The 16967-nt window shown below is 39.3% G+C and overlaps 1 protein-coding gene across 3 annotated transcripts in view; it reads left to right on the top strand.

Annotated features, from left to right (window-relative positions):
• The window catches only part of LOC111861931 (chromodomain-helicase-DNA-binding protein Mi-2 homolog), an 89416-nt gene that overhangs the window by 1121 nt on the left and 71328 nt on the right, over positions 1-16967 (top strand). For all 3 annotated transcript variants that reach the window (XR_004512746.1, XR_002842354.2, XM_023846904.2), the window contains exons 3-9: positions 150-278; positions 5117-5258; positions 9385-9530; positions 9632-9784; positions 12429-12608; positions 13844-14152; positions 14712-14908. Coding sequence is in view for 1 of the 3 variants with exons in the window: in XM_023846904.2 (XP_023702672.1) it covers positions 150-278; positions 5117-5258; positions 9385-9530; positions 9632-9784; positions 12429-12608; positions 13844-14152; positions 14712-14908 (1256 nt within the window). In the remaining 2 variants the exon portion in view is untranslated. The remainder of the gene's footprint in view (positions 1-149; positions 279-5116; positions 5259-9384; positions 9531-9631; positions 9785-12428; positions 12609-13843; positions 14153-14711; positions 14909-16967) is intronic.

Genomic DNA, 16967 nt, shown 5'->3' with positions numbered 1-16967 from the left:
TGGACATTTATGTTTGTACTACTAATCAAAGAATGGAATGTGTACAGTATTTTGTTACTGTTTGTTTTATGCATACATTTATTGATTTATAGTTATTACTGACATTTCTGTTTATGTATATGGAAATTGAGGTTAATTTGTTTTTTTAGGATGATGATGATGACTACGAACCTGAAGATGGACGAAATAAACGGAAAAAAGGAAAAAAGAGGAAAGCTAGGAGTGAGGACAAAAAGGGAAGAAAGAAGAAGAAGAAGAAAAAGGCAGATAGTGGAGATGTAAGTGTACTTAATATGAAACTTATTAGACCTAGATATTACACATGTATCTGTAAGGGTGAGATTAGCACAAGAACTTGGACTGAGATGTTGCCTGCATTTGGATTTGTGACATACTGATTATTTGATATGCCAATTTTGATGTATGTTCGCATGCACTTGCAGAGCTTGTGGTTACTTAGTGGCTGACATGATTTGTCAGATGACAGTAAAGCATGTGCTTACGTCGAAAGCAAAATAATATAGTGTATATGACAGTTGATGTTACTTCTTGTAATCCCATAATGTTATGTTAAAATTACCAGAATTTGAAATGGAATGCAAGGGAAAGGGAATGGAATGATGATGGGACATACAAATAAAATAGTTAAAAAAGGGGTAGGAGATAAATGTATAAAAAGGAGAGAGGGCTGCAGTTACAAAAGAAGTGTTTTTCCTTGGGATACTAAACTTGCACATGGGTTAAGAAGTTGTAACCAAATGAGGGAATATTCTGAGATACCTGATGTAATCACGTCTGTTCAGGAAAGTGCTCAGATAATGCCACAAAATATGGCCACTATATTCTACTTCCTCCCCAAATTACCATAATTATATTACAGTTTGCCATTCAGTATTGAAGTATGTATGTAGCTGATACAGCATACATACAAATTTTGTATGCATGAGAGCCAGTGTATGTGACGTAAAAGGGGACACCGCTGTAACATGAGGCAACGGAATGGTATAAAACGCCGGCTGAGCAATATGTGATGACAGTGTGATTAGGAGTGACACAGTGGATCGTGAAGTTGCTGAGTGCAGCAGAAGTCAGTTGCAGTCTAGCAGCTGCCAGAGACAGTTGAATGGATTTACTGAGATGCAGTTGAACAGCAGTTGAGATAGTGAATTGTATAAGGTTAAGATTGTATAAGTGTGGAGCGAATGTGCAATAAATTCGTTAGCTCCAGAACGGAGTGAAGTTACTTGTCACGTGACGTACACCCAACACATGACAGTCTGTTTGGCTGGGAAGTTGAACTGCGGAAGCTCTGAGAAGTCACTCTTGTATGTAAGTATGTATTATTACGCCAAACTGTTTGGCATAGTCGTTTCGCTCTAGACTTATATTTAAAAGGTGCTCAGTTCAAAGCTCCTGACAGGTTTCATCTGTTTCCTCAGTCTTTCCAGGCAGATCCTGGGTTAGTATCTTGATTAGGCCGTGAGTGCTTCCTTCCAAATCCTTTTCAGTTCACCAGTCATCTTAGATGACACCACATAGTCTATATGCTGACTACATCAAATGACATTTCAGAGGAACATATCGCCTCCATCTTCAGGGTTGAACAGACTTAGTCTGTTAGCACCTGCTCACACTGGTCCTCCACTTGTGGATTTCTTTTTTTTTTCCTACCCTGAAGATGGAGGCGATACATTCCTCCAAAACGTCAGTTAACACAATATCTAGATGGCTCCACATCCCAGAAGACTGCTTTCTTCATAGTCACTGCCATGAAAACCTCACACCTTACATGAACATTAAACTGTTTATAACTTTTATTTTACTCTTTTTGTTGTGATTAAAATGTAGAATAGCTTAATATAATGATAGATAAAAGTGAAAAGAAAAGTCATAAGGCTATCACATTACATTCAAACTTGGTGGTGAAAATGTATCACAAGCTGAGGTAGGCTGAAGGCTAGACTTCCCTTGTACTACTGTTAACACTGTGATTAAAAACACAAAAGAAATTCTAGCTGGAATTGAAAGTGCTACTCCAGTGAACACTGTTATAATTAGGATTTGCACCCTAATGTTCAAGTGATATTCCTGCCACCAAGTAACACCTCAGTGCTGCAGCTCATGGATCACTGTGTCATAGTTGCCTTCAAGCTGTATTGCTTAAGAAGAGCTTTCAGCAGGTGTAGTACAGCAGTAGGCATTGAAGAAGGAACTGGGCAAGAAGTCAAAGAAATTATGGGAAGGCTTTAGAGTCTTAGATGGCATCAAGACTACATGAGATGCATGGAATGATGTCAAGATCTCTGCACTGAAAGGGGTAAATGTAAAGGTAAAAGGTAAAGCTACCCGTGTAACAGGCGGTGAAAGCCCATGGGGGTCGTGAGACGTTGAGGCTCCCACATTTTCTAGACAGTCGGCTCACACATGTTGATGAGATTGTCAGCCGTATGCCTCGGCTACCCTTTACCCCCATGAAGATTCCTAATACTCATTTCTGTTAGAGGCTGAGTCGACCCCAGGGCCATGGTGTGGCTGGAAGGATTAGGTAAATTGAAAAAATCCACCTCGTAGGGACTTGAACTCATGACCTTCCAGCTTGTAGCATAGCGCATCAACTAACTACGGTACTGCATGCCCCCTACGCTGAAAGGGGCCTGGAAAAAAAAATTACGTCCCCAGTTGCTAGATGATTTTGAAGGCTTCGAAAATCCCGTACCTGAAGTGGCTGAAAATGTTGTAGAGATGGCAAGGTAGTTAAGGCGAAAAGTGGAGCTGAATTTATGGGGTCCCATTTCCAGCCCATCAGCAGTAAATATTTCTGACACATGAAGAACAGAGGCAAGAAGATGTGCCTCAAGAAATATCCATCATTGACCCTAAAGGCCCAACTTCCAAAATTCACTCTAAAGTTTTCTGTTATTTCAAAGGTGGTTTGGCTCTTTTGGAAAAGCATGATCCAGATTTTGAAGGAAGTTTGAAAGTCAATGCTAACCTTGTAGAGGATTATGCCTGTTACTCAGAAAATACAGAGACAAGAAAAGACTGACAGAAGACCTGAGACAGCTACTTCCCATCAACATCATCCCAAAGCCTTACTCCTATTACTGCTTCAAGAAGTCCATGAAAATCTCCAGCAAGAAAGCGTTTAGCCCTTGATGATTTGACTTGTGATGTAAAAGATATACCCCCTCTTTCAGACTTTCTTCAATAAATTTTTGTTTCTATATTTTTACATCTGCTAGCCCTAGTAACTAGTAAGGCAATGCCTCGACTTAGGGACATTTTCAAGTTACAGCATTAGTCTGTAACTAAAGGTGGCATAACTCCAGGGCATGCCTGTACAAAGAAGATATGTATTGTTAAATTTCCAATTGTCATTACCCTGGTGAATTTATAAAGTGAAATAGAAGGGTATAACATGAATAACTTGTTCTCCTGGAATCCATATTTGTAGCTCACATAGGGGTGTGTTTCAAACCTGTACAGGAATGTTGCTGTTATATTACAAAAAGATATAATTTGGCGCAGTTGCACAACAAATAATCCAAAAGAAACAAAATAGACACTGCTATGTCAACATTCGCTTTTATTCATTGTTGATCATACTACACGTTTGGACCTATTTCTTGGGTCATCTCATTGGTTGTAAACAGTAGCTCATCCTGGTGAAGGACTGTAGGTTGAAGTTGAGTGAAAAGTAACCGACCCCTAAGTTCCATGAAATATGGGGGATTTCTCAAGACAGATTTTGTTCCATGTAGTTAGTAAGTCAATGAACTATAATAATAAACTATTTAGTGTTCTGTATTCATGTAGGAGACCGCGTCTGTAGTCTAATGGTCAGAGTTCCTGGCTACAAATCCAGAGTTTATGGGTTCGATTCCCGGTGCTATCCGATTTTCTGAGATGTAGTGGGTCTGGAACAGGGTCCAGTCAGCATCGTGAGGATAATTGAGGAGCTACTTGAATAGAAAAGTAGCGGCTCCTGTCTAGAAAACCGAGATTAACAGCCGTGAGGAACCATTGCACTGATCACATGACACCCTCTATCTGCTAAAAAGTTGGCACTAACTTCACCGACAAGCTGTGGTTGCTCGGTCGTATAATTCGCTTATGGACTAAAGCCACGGAGTGTGCTCGTTTTTTGTACCCATGTAAGAAACTGTTCATTAACTCTGGGATTCTCAAATTTTGTCGTACCAAAAATGATACATAAATTTATGCTCCCCCAGCAGCTGTGCTGGAAAATGGAAATGCAGTTGAGCACATTGTTGTGGGTCCCTGCCAGACTGTATGGTAACAACAGGAACCTGAATAGCTTTACAACTTTTGTTCACCTGCAGTAAGCTGTAAGATGTCCCTTCACTGTTATGAAAACACTGTGAAATGTTTCAATGGCTGCTGCTACATTTTCTGAAAGGACTTACATTAAATCTTGCTTGCCAAAATGGTGCATGGGTATAACTGTATTTTACATAAGTCTTGAGAATCAGTGACCCCCGGCCCAGAATAGGTTCCAGCATGCTAGGGGATTGTGACTCTTAGTTTGAGAAACCTTGCATTAGGCAATATCTGGTTGCGATAGTTCAGTTCAATGAATTCTTTTTACTCATATTTAGACTTGTCGTATTTCTGTAACATCTGAATTCAGTGACTGTCAGGAATAGGTTAGTTTAGTTGTTTGATGTTAAAGTTTTGTTGATTCCATTCAGTAGGATAATATATGAGTTCTGCTACAAATTAGTCATTGATGATTGTGAGTCTTAAATACATTATTACTTTATGGACGACCAAAAGGTTGGAGTTCGAGTCCTGGTAGGGTCAAGAATTTTCACTTCTCCATGTCGTCCAGACTGGCTCTGGGGTTCACCCAACCTCCTATACAATGAGGACTGGTTGCTGTTTACCAGGGTTAAAGCTGTCGTGGCATGACCCTGACCACTCACCTCCAACTAGTGTCGAGGTAAAGAAAATGTGGATCTATACATCCACTCCCTCATATATCTTCATGGCGTAGTGGTTAATGATTTAAGCACAGGGAAAACTTTACCGTTATTAATCTAGATTTTATTGATGTTAATTGTATCTGCAAACCTGTGTTTGTGATTGTTTGCAGGAGAGTGATTATGGATTTGATGATGATGGTGGTGGAAATGACTCTGATTTTGTTGGTGGAAGTAGTAGTCGTAAGTCACGGAAGTCTCGAGGAAGTCAGAAGCACACTCAACAAGCACCACCAGTACAGGATTCAAATTCAGGTAGGAAATACTTAAGCAAACTGAGCGATGTGTAGAGAACACTGTTCTGATACGACATTCTCGAGACATTTGCAATTGGAATATAAGATAAATCTATCCCCGTAGCAAACCATGGAGGCCCATAGGTTGTGAGATGTTGGGGCTCCAACATTTTCTAGACAATTTGCTCACAACTGGTGAGATTGTCAGCCTTATGAGCAGGCCGCCCTTTACCTCCAGGAAGATTCCTCGTACTCATTTCTGTTAGAGGCTAAGTCGACCCCAGGGCCGTAGTGTGACTGGAAGGATTAGGTCAATTGAAAAACACTGTTAGCTCATCAGGAATCGAGTCTCGAACCTCACCAAATACGCTACTGTGCCCCCCCCCCCCAATTGGGATGTGCCATCTATGTGTGTGAGAGAGAAAGGGTTTCTGTCTCTTGTAGCAGTTATGGATAGGGCCTCAGGGAGAGGTACATATGCTTCAGCTGGCATTGCAATATTAAGCTTTGTTGAAAAGAACTTCCACTGTTAGTGTGCATATTCAAAGAAATTTTGATTTAATATGTGAATAAATCAGTGAAAAGTTTATCCATGGAAGATAGAGATGAGAGCTGTTTATTTGGATGGTTCAGCCCATTGCATATGAGGTCATTCAGAATATGAAACTGCTTATTACAAGACTAAATTACAAAATACACTCAACACTCGATTATCTGGGGGTGGATAAACCGGTTTGCGGCTTAACCGGGGCTTTTTTGAGGCTTATATGTTGTTTAATATTAATTCACTTTTGTTTCACATGGTGAGTTGTAACACACTTTTCACACTAGTGTGAACCGAGCTCTGCATTTTTTGGTCCCGTTATGCTAACACAATGTTCTAGGGTAGGGGTGAAAGAATGCAAAGATTTGTGGAAAGTTTCAAGGACAGATACGCCGCCCCAGTTAGTCTCTTTGTATCGATCTTCAAGTGCGTTAGCAAAATCCATGGATTCACTGGATTCAGTGAAAATGAGATAGCCATAGAATTGACAAAATTGGCTAACCAAGTTCATCATGTTGAAGAAGTCAACAAGGAAAATATAAGAGAGTGGTTTGAATGTGACTCGTGTGAGCCGGGCTTCAAAATGTTAAGCAGTGACGAAATTGTAAGTTCAGTGGGGGTGCAGCCAGAAGAGCGGGAAGAAAGTGAGAATGAGGAAGAGGTCGACAGTGCTGCTAGTAATGAAATATCACATGGTGCTGCTCTTAATCATTTGGAATCCTTACTAGACTATCTTGAGAGTGAAGAGAACAGTTTATTAAGTGACAAGCTAATATTACGTAGGCTTTGTACGGATATCCGTAAAAAGGAAAGTGCCACGAAAAAGCAAACAACAATATTACATTTTTTTAAGTGTGAATATTCGTAAAAAGTGTTGGATATTGTTGAACACTGTGATTGAAATAACTAAATCATACTTCAGTGTAATGTAAAAAAAGTATTAAATAGGCCACGAGATGACATAAAAATGAGGTCGAATAAATTTAAATGCAGGTAGACCTAAAGTATTATGAAGGTACAGTATTACAGTACTACTTTTAATAAAATTTGTCTTAACCGGGTTTTCGATCAATCGTGATTTCCATCCCCACCATTATCCTGGGTAATCAAGAGTTGGGTGTATATGTGAAAGAAATGGAATATATGGTGGTAATTTCAAAATAATAGATAGTAGTGAAATTTGTAAAGTGAGTGTCAGTGTATTTTCTGTCTGGAGGCCTAATCATTTAGCAGCTGACTCCTAGGTTATAGATGGTCCATTTGTCATTCAAAGAATTGTATCAGTTGTTTAGTGGTGAACTAGACAGTGACCATTATGATGCTGTGTTGCCAGTTGAAAGAAAGCGAATATTAGGTATTTTTAAGGATGTTTGTTTTTAACACTGCCCTTCCTGATTATATTTCCACTAGATCGCAGCACCACATGGTGCATATTTCTATTCTCTTAAGTTTAGCAATTTGGTATAAATGTTGCTATCTTTCCAGAACTTTGTTTTTATTGGATAGATCAGATGAAGTTTGTACAGTGCGTACAATCAAGTGCGCGCCGCGGCTGCAATNCGCACTTGATTGTACGCACTGTATTCAACAGTTCCCTTTTGGTGTTTTGATGGGCATTATGCTAGTGCAGTTAGTAACAGAAAACTGAGATTAATGTCCATGGGGATCTGTTGCACTGACCACGTGACACCCTCTATCTGAAAAAGTTGGCACTAACTTCACCAACAAGCAGTGGTCGCTCGGTCGGTATAGTTCACTTGCGGACTGCAGGCCACAGAGTTTTTTTTCTCTCTCTTTTTTTTTAATCAGAATGAGCTAGTGAACAGATGGACTTCTCATTAACACTTTAGTCACAGTGCTGCATCGTGTTCATGTGGCAGCCATATAAACTTTTGAGGTGGGGACAGCATCAGCTCTATTCATTATACTGTATGGTGATAGCTGTGTGAAAAGAAACATTCAGATTTGTTAAGGTGCATTTTAGGATAGTAACTTGCAATGACACAGAAGTGGTTTACTTTTTAACCATAACAGCAGTATAGTTCATGATTTTCATCTGCGTATGGCACCAATTCTTGTAACAGTCTGCCTCTAGAGAAGTTTGTAACTGATTACTGTAAAAAGGTGATACAGACTCACCACATTCTATAAGAATTACTTTCACTGGCCCCCTTCTTCTTTTCAAGCATGTCTCATAGTGCATGACACTTTTCTGAAGTTCATCCTAGAAACTGAAGCAATTACATATGCTGTTTAATTCTGGTTAGCTTTGGCAGCACAAGGGTTTTCTCACTGAAAATGCCCATATTGTCATTCTTCAGCTCTCAGTTTGTTGAAGGAGATATTCGATATATTTCTCATGTACTGATGTCAGTTCAAAGTTTACCAGAAAAAATTTTCTAGCCAGTGATTTGGTGCACTGAACACCACTGCTTGTACATTATGTAATGGCCAAGGACTTCTTTCATTCCTTGTTCGTGTATTTTGCATCTTGACACAATCAGTAAGGTAAAGCTGTGGGTTTGTGACTCTGTCATGCACATTTTGAAGCACCCAGTTTGCAAAAGCGATTCCTTTGCTGCATTGTCTTTAGTTGCTTGAGCTCATGCGCAACCATTATTTTATACATGTGAAATGTAAGCAGTCTTACAACTGTGAGCATAGAACCCGGTGAGAAACACCAGTTTTTTTTTTGTGCTAAACCTCTTAATAGTTCACAAGTATGAATCTCCAACTTTGCCTGAATGTCTTAATTTGTCTTCAGTTATTTCTCTATGTTTGTCTCCTACTTTACATACTGAATCCATTTTCTGCCACTTCTTGACAAGCTTCAGTACACATGACTTGGTAGGAACTCATTCTTGTGGTTAATTATTAGTGACCTCCAAATGCACTTATGAGTTCTCTTACACATGAAGAATTCAACTATAAAAACTTGCTGCTGAATCACGTACCTGATTGCAAGAGTAGTGAGTTCAGGCCTTCTAGTAGCTCTTGCTGGCTACAGTATGTTTGTTGACTGCTAATGACACAGTCATTACAACAAGAAGTTACACAGTAATCACAGCGAAACATCTGCTGTGCTCATGGTATTACTTCCTTCTTATTTCAGTACTATTATACGTACATTGCTAATAATGCAAACTGACTCTTTGGAACAGAGTCCTTTTTGAGAACCTTATAATTACTGAGTTAGTCAAATGAGTGCCCACATGTAGAATTAGGTGTTCCCACAGCAGTGGTTATGAAGAGTACTGGCTTCCATGATATAACACTTTGTAGTCTGCTAAAAGTCAGCTGACATTTCAGAGGAACTCTGCTTGCCACCTGCTTTCACGCTGATTTCTTTCTGGGCTTATTCTTTGACCTCAGAGATGGATGTAGGATGTTCCTCTGAAACATAAGTTGAATTTCAGTGGACTACACAGTGTTTTATCCCAGAAAATAGTACTCTTCAAGTTCACACACTCTTACGGAACCCAAAGATTCGTTATAAAATTTACTAGAGCCCATGTACTAAAACCTAGAAGGTGTAATCCTTCAGTACCCTAACACCACACCAACTACAAGTTCTTCTTAATGCTTGCTTGGTAATATGCAGGTATGCCAACAGTGGAGGAAGTATGTATGACATTTGGATTGACTGATGTTGATGTGGAGTATACGGAGGCAGACTTCCAGAACCTTACAACATACAAGCTGTTCCAGCAGCATGTGAGGCCAATGTTAGGCAAGGAAAACCCTAAGGTAAAAAAAATACTAAATCTACTTGGAATTTTAAATGTACAATCATTTTTTTTGGCAGAATGTGTTCTTACAGTTGCTTGGTGCATATTTTTATTGAATAGGTTCCAATGTCTAAGCTTATGATGTTAGTGGCAGCTAAGTGGCGAGACTTCACCAATATCAACCCCAACACAGAGCAGGAACCTGAATCTGTATCAGAAGAGAGCTATGGACGCAAGGCAAGCCGATCTAGGACTTCCAAGGACAGTTCAAAGGTATTCCTGTTTCTAGCTTCATTTTACATGAAAATATTCTTTTCTGAATGTATATGACTGAGACATTCTTCTGGCAGCAAACATAACCCAGAATCTGTAAAGTATTCCTTACTTCTTTTTTCCAGTAGGTAGAATGCTTGCCATATACAGTGAAACCCTATTGGAGTTTGTTTGTGTGTGTAATATGAGCAAATCCGATTTGTTAAAAAATATCTTAAATGGTGGACCTAAACAGATTTTAGTCTTACATGGAATATTTTATTAACATCAAAGATGTTTTATCTACACACTACAAAACCAGAAATGATTACCTACAGATATGCTGCATTTTTTATTAACATATACATCTTATCTAATGTTTAAATTATTGAGGTACATTCTTGAGCATAAGAGTAGTTGGTTGTCATAAAAGTTATATTCGTTTTAGTTGCACCATATGCTTTCACACTACATAAACACACTAAGAACCAAGGGCTGGAAAATTCCTGAAAATCTGGTGGCCTCACATGATCAGAGAAGGTGTTTTAATCATTTCTGTTGCCTTTCTGTGACTCTCCTGTGATTGGCATGCATGATTTATTTATTTCTATTGTACTTGTCTGTATGCAGTTCATCACTCCCTTTGTGCAACAAGTGACTGAGAGGGATTGCCAGAACTTCAGAGCCACTTCATTGCTCAGTTGAAAATTGTCCAGCCAAAATATTTTCGTCCACTGGTGACCATATCCCCCCACCCCACCCACTTGTGACTGTTAGTTTATTAACCCCTTGACTGCCATCCCCACCATAGAACTGCTTGTTAGAAATTCTGAGGCTATTCACGGTAAATGCAGTTGTCCAGAAAACCCACAATATTACCTTCAGACAGCAGCAGGCATCATTGAAAGCCCATTTCTTCTTCCAGTCATTTGTATGTCACATTTGATGTCATCTATCAACAGAATTGCTGTAGTAATTGATCAGCACTTAGCTAGTATCTGGCTGTGAACACAAACTGGTGTAGTCAGTACATGGTGTGCAAAGAGTTAAAATGAGTGGTATTGCTGCTTGGCCATCAGTAGAAGTTGGAAGTACCTATTCATGCTAGTTTCCATGATTTTCACAGAGATCTAGAGTAGAACTTTCCAGTTCATGTAGGCTTTCACGATGGACTTGGATATATAAAATATTCCTGTCAGAAAGTTTTAAGGCTTGTAATATTTTGTTGCCTCCTGTCATATTGGAATCAATTTGCAATTTTTGTCTTCCGATCATCACTTCTCTCCGCTTTTATAATTATGTCAGACTACAGTTTTATACCTGTGTGTTACACTTTGTAGGCTGCAGAGTTACCATTAGCATGAACACTGTTTTTTGGAGGTGGGGTGAAATTTAGCTTCTACTGAGGATCATGCTGTGTGTCACCACATATCCTGAGTGCATGTTATTCTTCATCTGATATTACATTCTAACTATTCATAACTTTTCTAAAGTAGTTTCATAGCTTCCTGGCTAATGCCATTCTGTAATACTGCAAGCATGGCTGCTGTATCCAACAAAGAAACTTTTTAACCATTGAGCATAGTCTTTGCAGTTTTCTCTGCAGCTCAAGTTATGCCTTGATTTAGTGAAAAATGGGAAGTATTCGCAGGAACAAATTAAACATATGTGTTTTAGATTTTCTTTCTCCTTTGGATGCAGTCTATATTGATCATCAAAGAACAATATTTTACTCTTTTCTGAAACATTTTCCTACCTCTGCAACCAACAAACTCAAACCATTTCATAGTTTAATTATGTAGCTGATTGCCTCTGTTTATATGGCAGACATATTCCTAAAACCTAGAGATTTTTTAGATTAGGAGTGACTTCTCATGCCCATTCATATTGTCACATGTTTGTGACTAGACATGGTTTGGATTGGTAGTTGGATTTATTAGACTTTTATAATTCATGACAACAGATAACTATAATGGTTTTACAGATCTACATACTCCACAAATCACTGTGCTGCAACATACGTAAAGTCTTCTGTGTGTTTGCTGGTCATCACTTGGTTCTTCCATTTTAGTGCTCACATCCTCATTGGATGGCATCTGGCCTGCAACTAATTTGTCATACTGGTCCTTGTTATATAGCCTCCGGTTGGATTTCACAGAAAACACCATTTCCAGCAGTTCCTTCACTGTCACTGATGCACATTTCTTGCTTTTACAGTCCAAGCTACATCCAGTCAGTCTGACCTTGATTTGTGGACTGTAACAATGCTAAATGAGCTATGTAAAGAATATCTTTTCTACTTGCATAATATCTCCCATTGTATGATGTTACATTAATTACATAGAGTCACTTATTTTCTGTGCATACAAAATGTTGGCCAGAAAAGCTGAAGGAAAGAGACCACTGGAAGGACCACACATACATGGGAGGATAATATGAAACTATATCTTAAAGAAATAGTGTGAGGATGCTGACTGGATTCCTTTGGTCCAAGATAGAGATCAGTCGTGGCCCTGTATGAACATCGTAATGAACCCTCAGGTTCCATAAAATTGAAAATTTCTTGAATAGCTGCTTATTAACTTGTCAAGAAGGACTCTCCTGTGTGATGTTGCTAGGTTAATTGTTTCTCCATAAGTGTGGTAACTACATATTTGTGTGATAGGCGGATTCAGACCTTGGAGGTCTAGATGATGATGATGACGATGAGAGAGAAGAGAAAATCAAGAAGAAACGTGGTCGAAGTGGAAAGAAAAGTGGAACCAGTGGTAGTAGCAGTAAGAAGAGTGCAAGCAAGGTGCCCACTCTCAAGATTAAACTTGGGAAACGCAAGCGTGGCAGTTCGGTAAGGTTATATGCCTCTTGGGACTGTCATATTCTAGTTGAAATTTAAAATTATTTTGATGGTATTTTGAATGTTTGTTGATGATAATAAGAGTCGTCGAAAAGCCCATCTCTGATAATAAATTTTGAAAACACTAAGTTGAATACTGCCTGAGGCAGTTTGCTGGTGGTGGGGAGGTGGGAGTTGTTTGGAAGGGGGTCATCTGGATCAGATGACCCAGTGGGGGGTGATTATAGAGAAGCAAAAGTTGAAGGTGTCTCCCCACTTTTGAGCAGCTGTTTGGCTTTCAAGATGCTTGAGGTAGAGGGTTGAGGTTTAGGTGGTCTGTTGCTCTCCTTTCCAGACCACATAAAAAAAAAAGGTGGGTCCGTGGAAATTAAAAACAGTGTTGACATGACAAATGTAATTTCAAATGCGTGTAGGTAAATGAAATCTGTAAATCAAGAAGTGGGTATATTGCATAAGGATATATGTGGTCAGTTCCTTAATGTATGAGTTCATAATTGTGATGTGATGATTTGATTGCAGAGTACTCTGAATAGTTCATTTGAAAAGTAATCTGTTGCTTTGAACATGGTGTCACATATAAGACAGTTCAGATACATCATACCATGGAATGCCAATGTAAACATTCCTGCATTTGCTGAAATCCCTTATTTAGTTCATATTTTTTGCAGTCCTAGCCAAAGTAATGTATTATTTTCTCAGTCTTAGTGAATTTTGAAGTAGTAAATAACCCTCATTTATTTCAAGATGTTTTCGACCATCTAGAGGTTAGGCGGGGGGAGCATGTAGCATGCATGGGGAAGATGAGGAAGCATACGCAGTTTTAGTCAAGAAACCTGAAAGGAAAGGATGACTTGGGTTGTTAAAGAAATGGTGCCAGGTTCTGGACTAGATTTATCTGGTTCAGGAGGTGGTCCACTAGTGGGCTCATGTAAACACATTAATAAAGTTTAGGGTTCCATAATAGGCAGTAAATTTATTTGACCAGCTGAGGGGCTATTAGGTTCCCAAGAAAAGTTCCACTCCATGGAGTTATTAATGGCAAGAAAAGAAGTGTCATGCGGATTGAATATATTTTAAATTGCTAGGGATGGCCGCCCTTACAAGCCAGATGTGATTTTTATCTTTACCCTCCCCCCAGTCCTGCATGAATCCAAAGAACCAGCACAATGTTACAGGTGCAGTATTGTACTTCAACTGATGTAAATGGTTCATCCTGCTTGTCACAGGAGGACGAGGGTGATGCGAGTGGAGGAGTGAGCGACCGAGACTCTGATGCGGAGTTTGAACAGATGTTAGCAGAAGCAGAGGAAGCAAATAAGATCTCTGCAGAAGCTGATGATGATGATATTGGTGGAGAGTCAAATGTGGAGGAAGAAAGTGCAGGAAGTGGTGATACACCTCCATCAAGCCAAGCACCTAATCAGGCACCTGTAAGGCGCAAAGCTAAAACAAAAATCGGCAACAAAAGCAAGAAAAAGAAAAAGACCAAAACCACGTCCAAATTTCCAGGTGGCGATGGTGAGGATGGCTATGAGGTATGTAATGAGACACTAGTGATAATTATACTGGGAAGTGTTGTTTTTACAATTGTGTAGTTTCATAATAGTGGTTGTATGTACAGTTGCTCTTTCTCCATAGCTGAATTTTTTTTTTAAGTCCATGGGCATTGTTCACAAGTCTTAAGACTTTCAGTATCAAATATAGTGGAGTCAAGTTGTGCTCCTGCTTTATATTTATGATGTGTCGAGTTTCGACGTCTGCTGGAACATTATCTATCTCAGCATGGTTGTTCTCGATGCTGTAATAGATTACCACCACTTCTTGTGCCATAATTTCAATCTTATGATACATAATCATCCTCTCATCTCATTCAGTGCTGTATATACACTATCTTGAATTAGCCACAAACCAACCTTTCCAGTGTTTTGGAGGTATGCACAATTTTCAGAGCAAGCATAGCTTATAATTTTTGTGCCTTTAATTAATTGATATTACATTAAATAAAAAGCGTATGATTTTGCAGTAGAAAGTACATATTTGTGTGTTTTCAGAAGCTCTTACATTTATGGTAATGATGAAATACTTACTTTACAGACGGATCATCAAGATTATTGTGAAGTTTGTCAGCAAGGTGGTGAAATTATTTTATGTGATACATGCCCTAGAGCATACCATCTTGTGTGTCTGGACCCAGAATTGGAGGAAACTCCAGAGGGCAAGTGGTCGTGTCCTCACTGTGAGGGAGAGGGAATACAAGAGCAGGATGATGACGAGCACATGGAGTTCTGCAGGTAGGTTATGGAAGCGAACATAATATTTACTGAATTGCCAAGAATCGTGTATGGTTTGCTCTGAAAGTCTAAATTTTTTATCATAATTTATTTAATACTGAGACTTACCTAAAGAGTGACCAGGTGTGATGTCTATGTGCTGTTATATTCCAGCATTCTGTCTGTCAGATGCAGTGGCCATATAACATTGGAAACAAAGGTCATTATGCCCTTCCAGTAACAGTTTTTTCTGCAGCACAGAGGCACTGCATAATTCATTCTGTCTTCATCCTAAAACTCTGTACTATGAATATCATATTTGAAGGTTGCAAGGAGGTGAAAGTTCAAAGGAGCAAGATTCGGGCTGTACAGTCTGTTGAGGTTCAATGATCACTTCCTTGAACTTTTCACTTGTGTGAAGACATCCATGTCGTCATGAAGCAAGATTTCTGCTATGTTACTTTGAAGTTTGAATAGATTCTGGAGTTCTATCATTGAGTCATCGTANAAAAAAAAAAAACAGCAAAGGGAATCACTTTAAACAGCTTCTGATCAGAGGTATTGTGACACCATTCTACGGACGCTTTGTGGCTGAAAGTGTAAATGTGGGTTTGATCACCATAGACAGTCTGAGACTAGAAGACTTTTCTTTCACCCCATAATGTATGATCAGCTCCAAATAATAATGAGAAATTTGGTCTGGGTTGTAATGTGTAGTTTGGAGAAAGCCTGACATTTCAGGGAAGCATACCACCTCATCAGGGTCAAAATATAAACCAGCAGAAGCAGATGGAAAGCTTAGCTGTTAAAATGTCATATCCATCTCACATGCACATTAGGAATTAATAGGCATTGAAATTCTTGAGATGCTGCTTTTATTAATTTCATACATGACATGTTCACGTTGAACATTACAGATGATTGCAACAGCACATTCAAGTATTTTAACGGTGACACTTGTGGCCAAGCAGTGTGAGCTCATCTTGTCCTGCTACCGCTGCATACATTTGCTTTGTATGGCAACTGACTGTGCTTTTGTTCATAGTAATGTCTTCTCCATAAATATTTTTGGTCCTTTGCAAATGTTTTATGGGAATTTTTTTTTGTATTGAGAAACTCAGTTGTTACCAGATGCCCTGATGTATTGGGTAGCATTCCTGTTTCACGTTCAGTACATGTTGGGTTCAGATCCTCTATCAGCCTGGCTATTGTGGCAGGATCTCACAGTCTTCCTCAGTCACTTCAGGTAAATGTGCCATCAGTAGGCCACAGTTACATTCTTTGGTTCATTATTCACAAGTATTCTGTTATCTCTTTCATGTGGAGGCGGGTTAGAATACATCTGCCATAGCCCTGCAAGTCATAGAAGGTGGCGAAAAGAGAATCCAGCGCCTGAGCCTATGTAGGGTGTTGGACAGAAGGTTGACAACATTGCTCTGTAAAAAATTATTGTTGCAAAGTCTAAAGAAGTGAAAACAGATTGTCTGATATGAGGAAGGCTATGGCTCAAAAAGGGGGCACACAGTAGCGTAGTTGGTTGCACTATGCTACAAGCTGGAAGGTCACGGGTTCATGTCCCAATGAGGTCATTGGATTTTTTCAATTGACCTAATCCTTCCAGGCTCACTATGGCCCTGGATGTCAACTTTGCCTCTAACAGAAATGAGTACCAGGAATATTCTTGGAATATTGTTGGGAGTAAAGGGCGGCCGGCATGTAGGGCTGACAACCTTTCCGCCATATATGAGCCGATTGTCTAGAAAATGTGGGAACCTCAGCATCTTACAACCCTATGGGCCTCCATGGCCTGTTACAGGGATAGCTTGACTTTTTTTACTTATGGCTCAAAAAGGGCTGTTCTGCCAATGCCAATGATTCTGTTATCTACATCATATGCAGTTGATGAAGTGTTAGAAAATGAATTATCTAGTTGTATAGTGGTGCTATCATTATCTCAGACTATATAGCATGGAATAGTAGGAAAATTAGTGAATGCTGAATTGGAAAGGATGTGGAGGGATAGTCAGAGTCCTGGTCAATATTAAAACGGGGCAGCTCCAATGTACAAGGCAAAAGTTGT

The sequence above is a fragment of the Cryptotermes secundus genome, unplaced genomic scaffold (genome assembly GCF_002891405.2).
Source record: "Cryptotermes secundus unplaced genomic scaffold, Csec_1.0 scaffold84, whole genome shotgun sequence".
Lineage (NCBI taxonomy): Eukaryota > Metazoa > Arthropoda > Insecta > Blattodea > Kalotermitidae > Cryptotermes > Cryptotermes secundus.
This window is presented reverse-complemented; position numbering and strand designations above follow the sequence as displayed.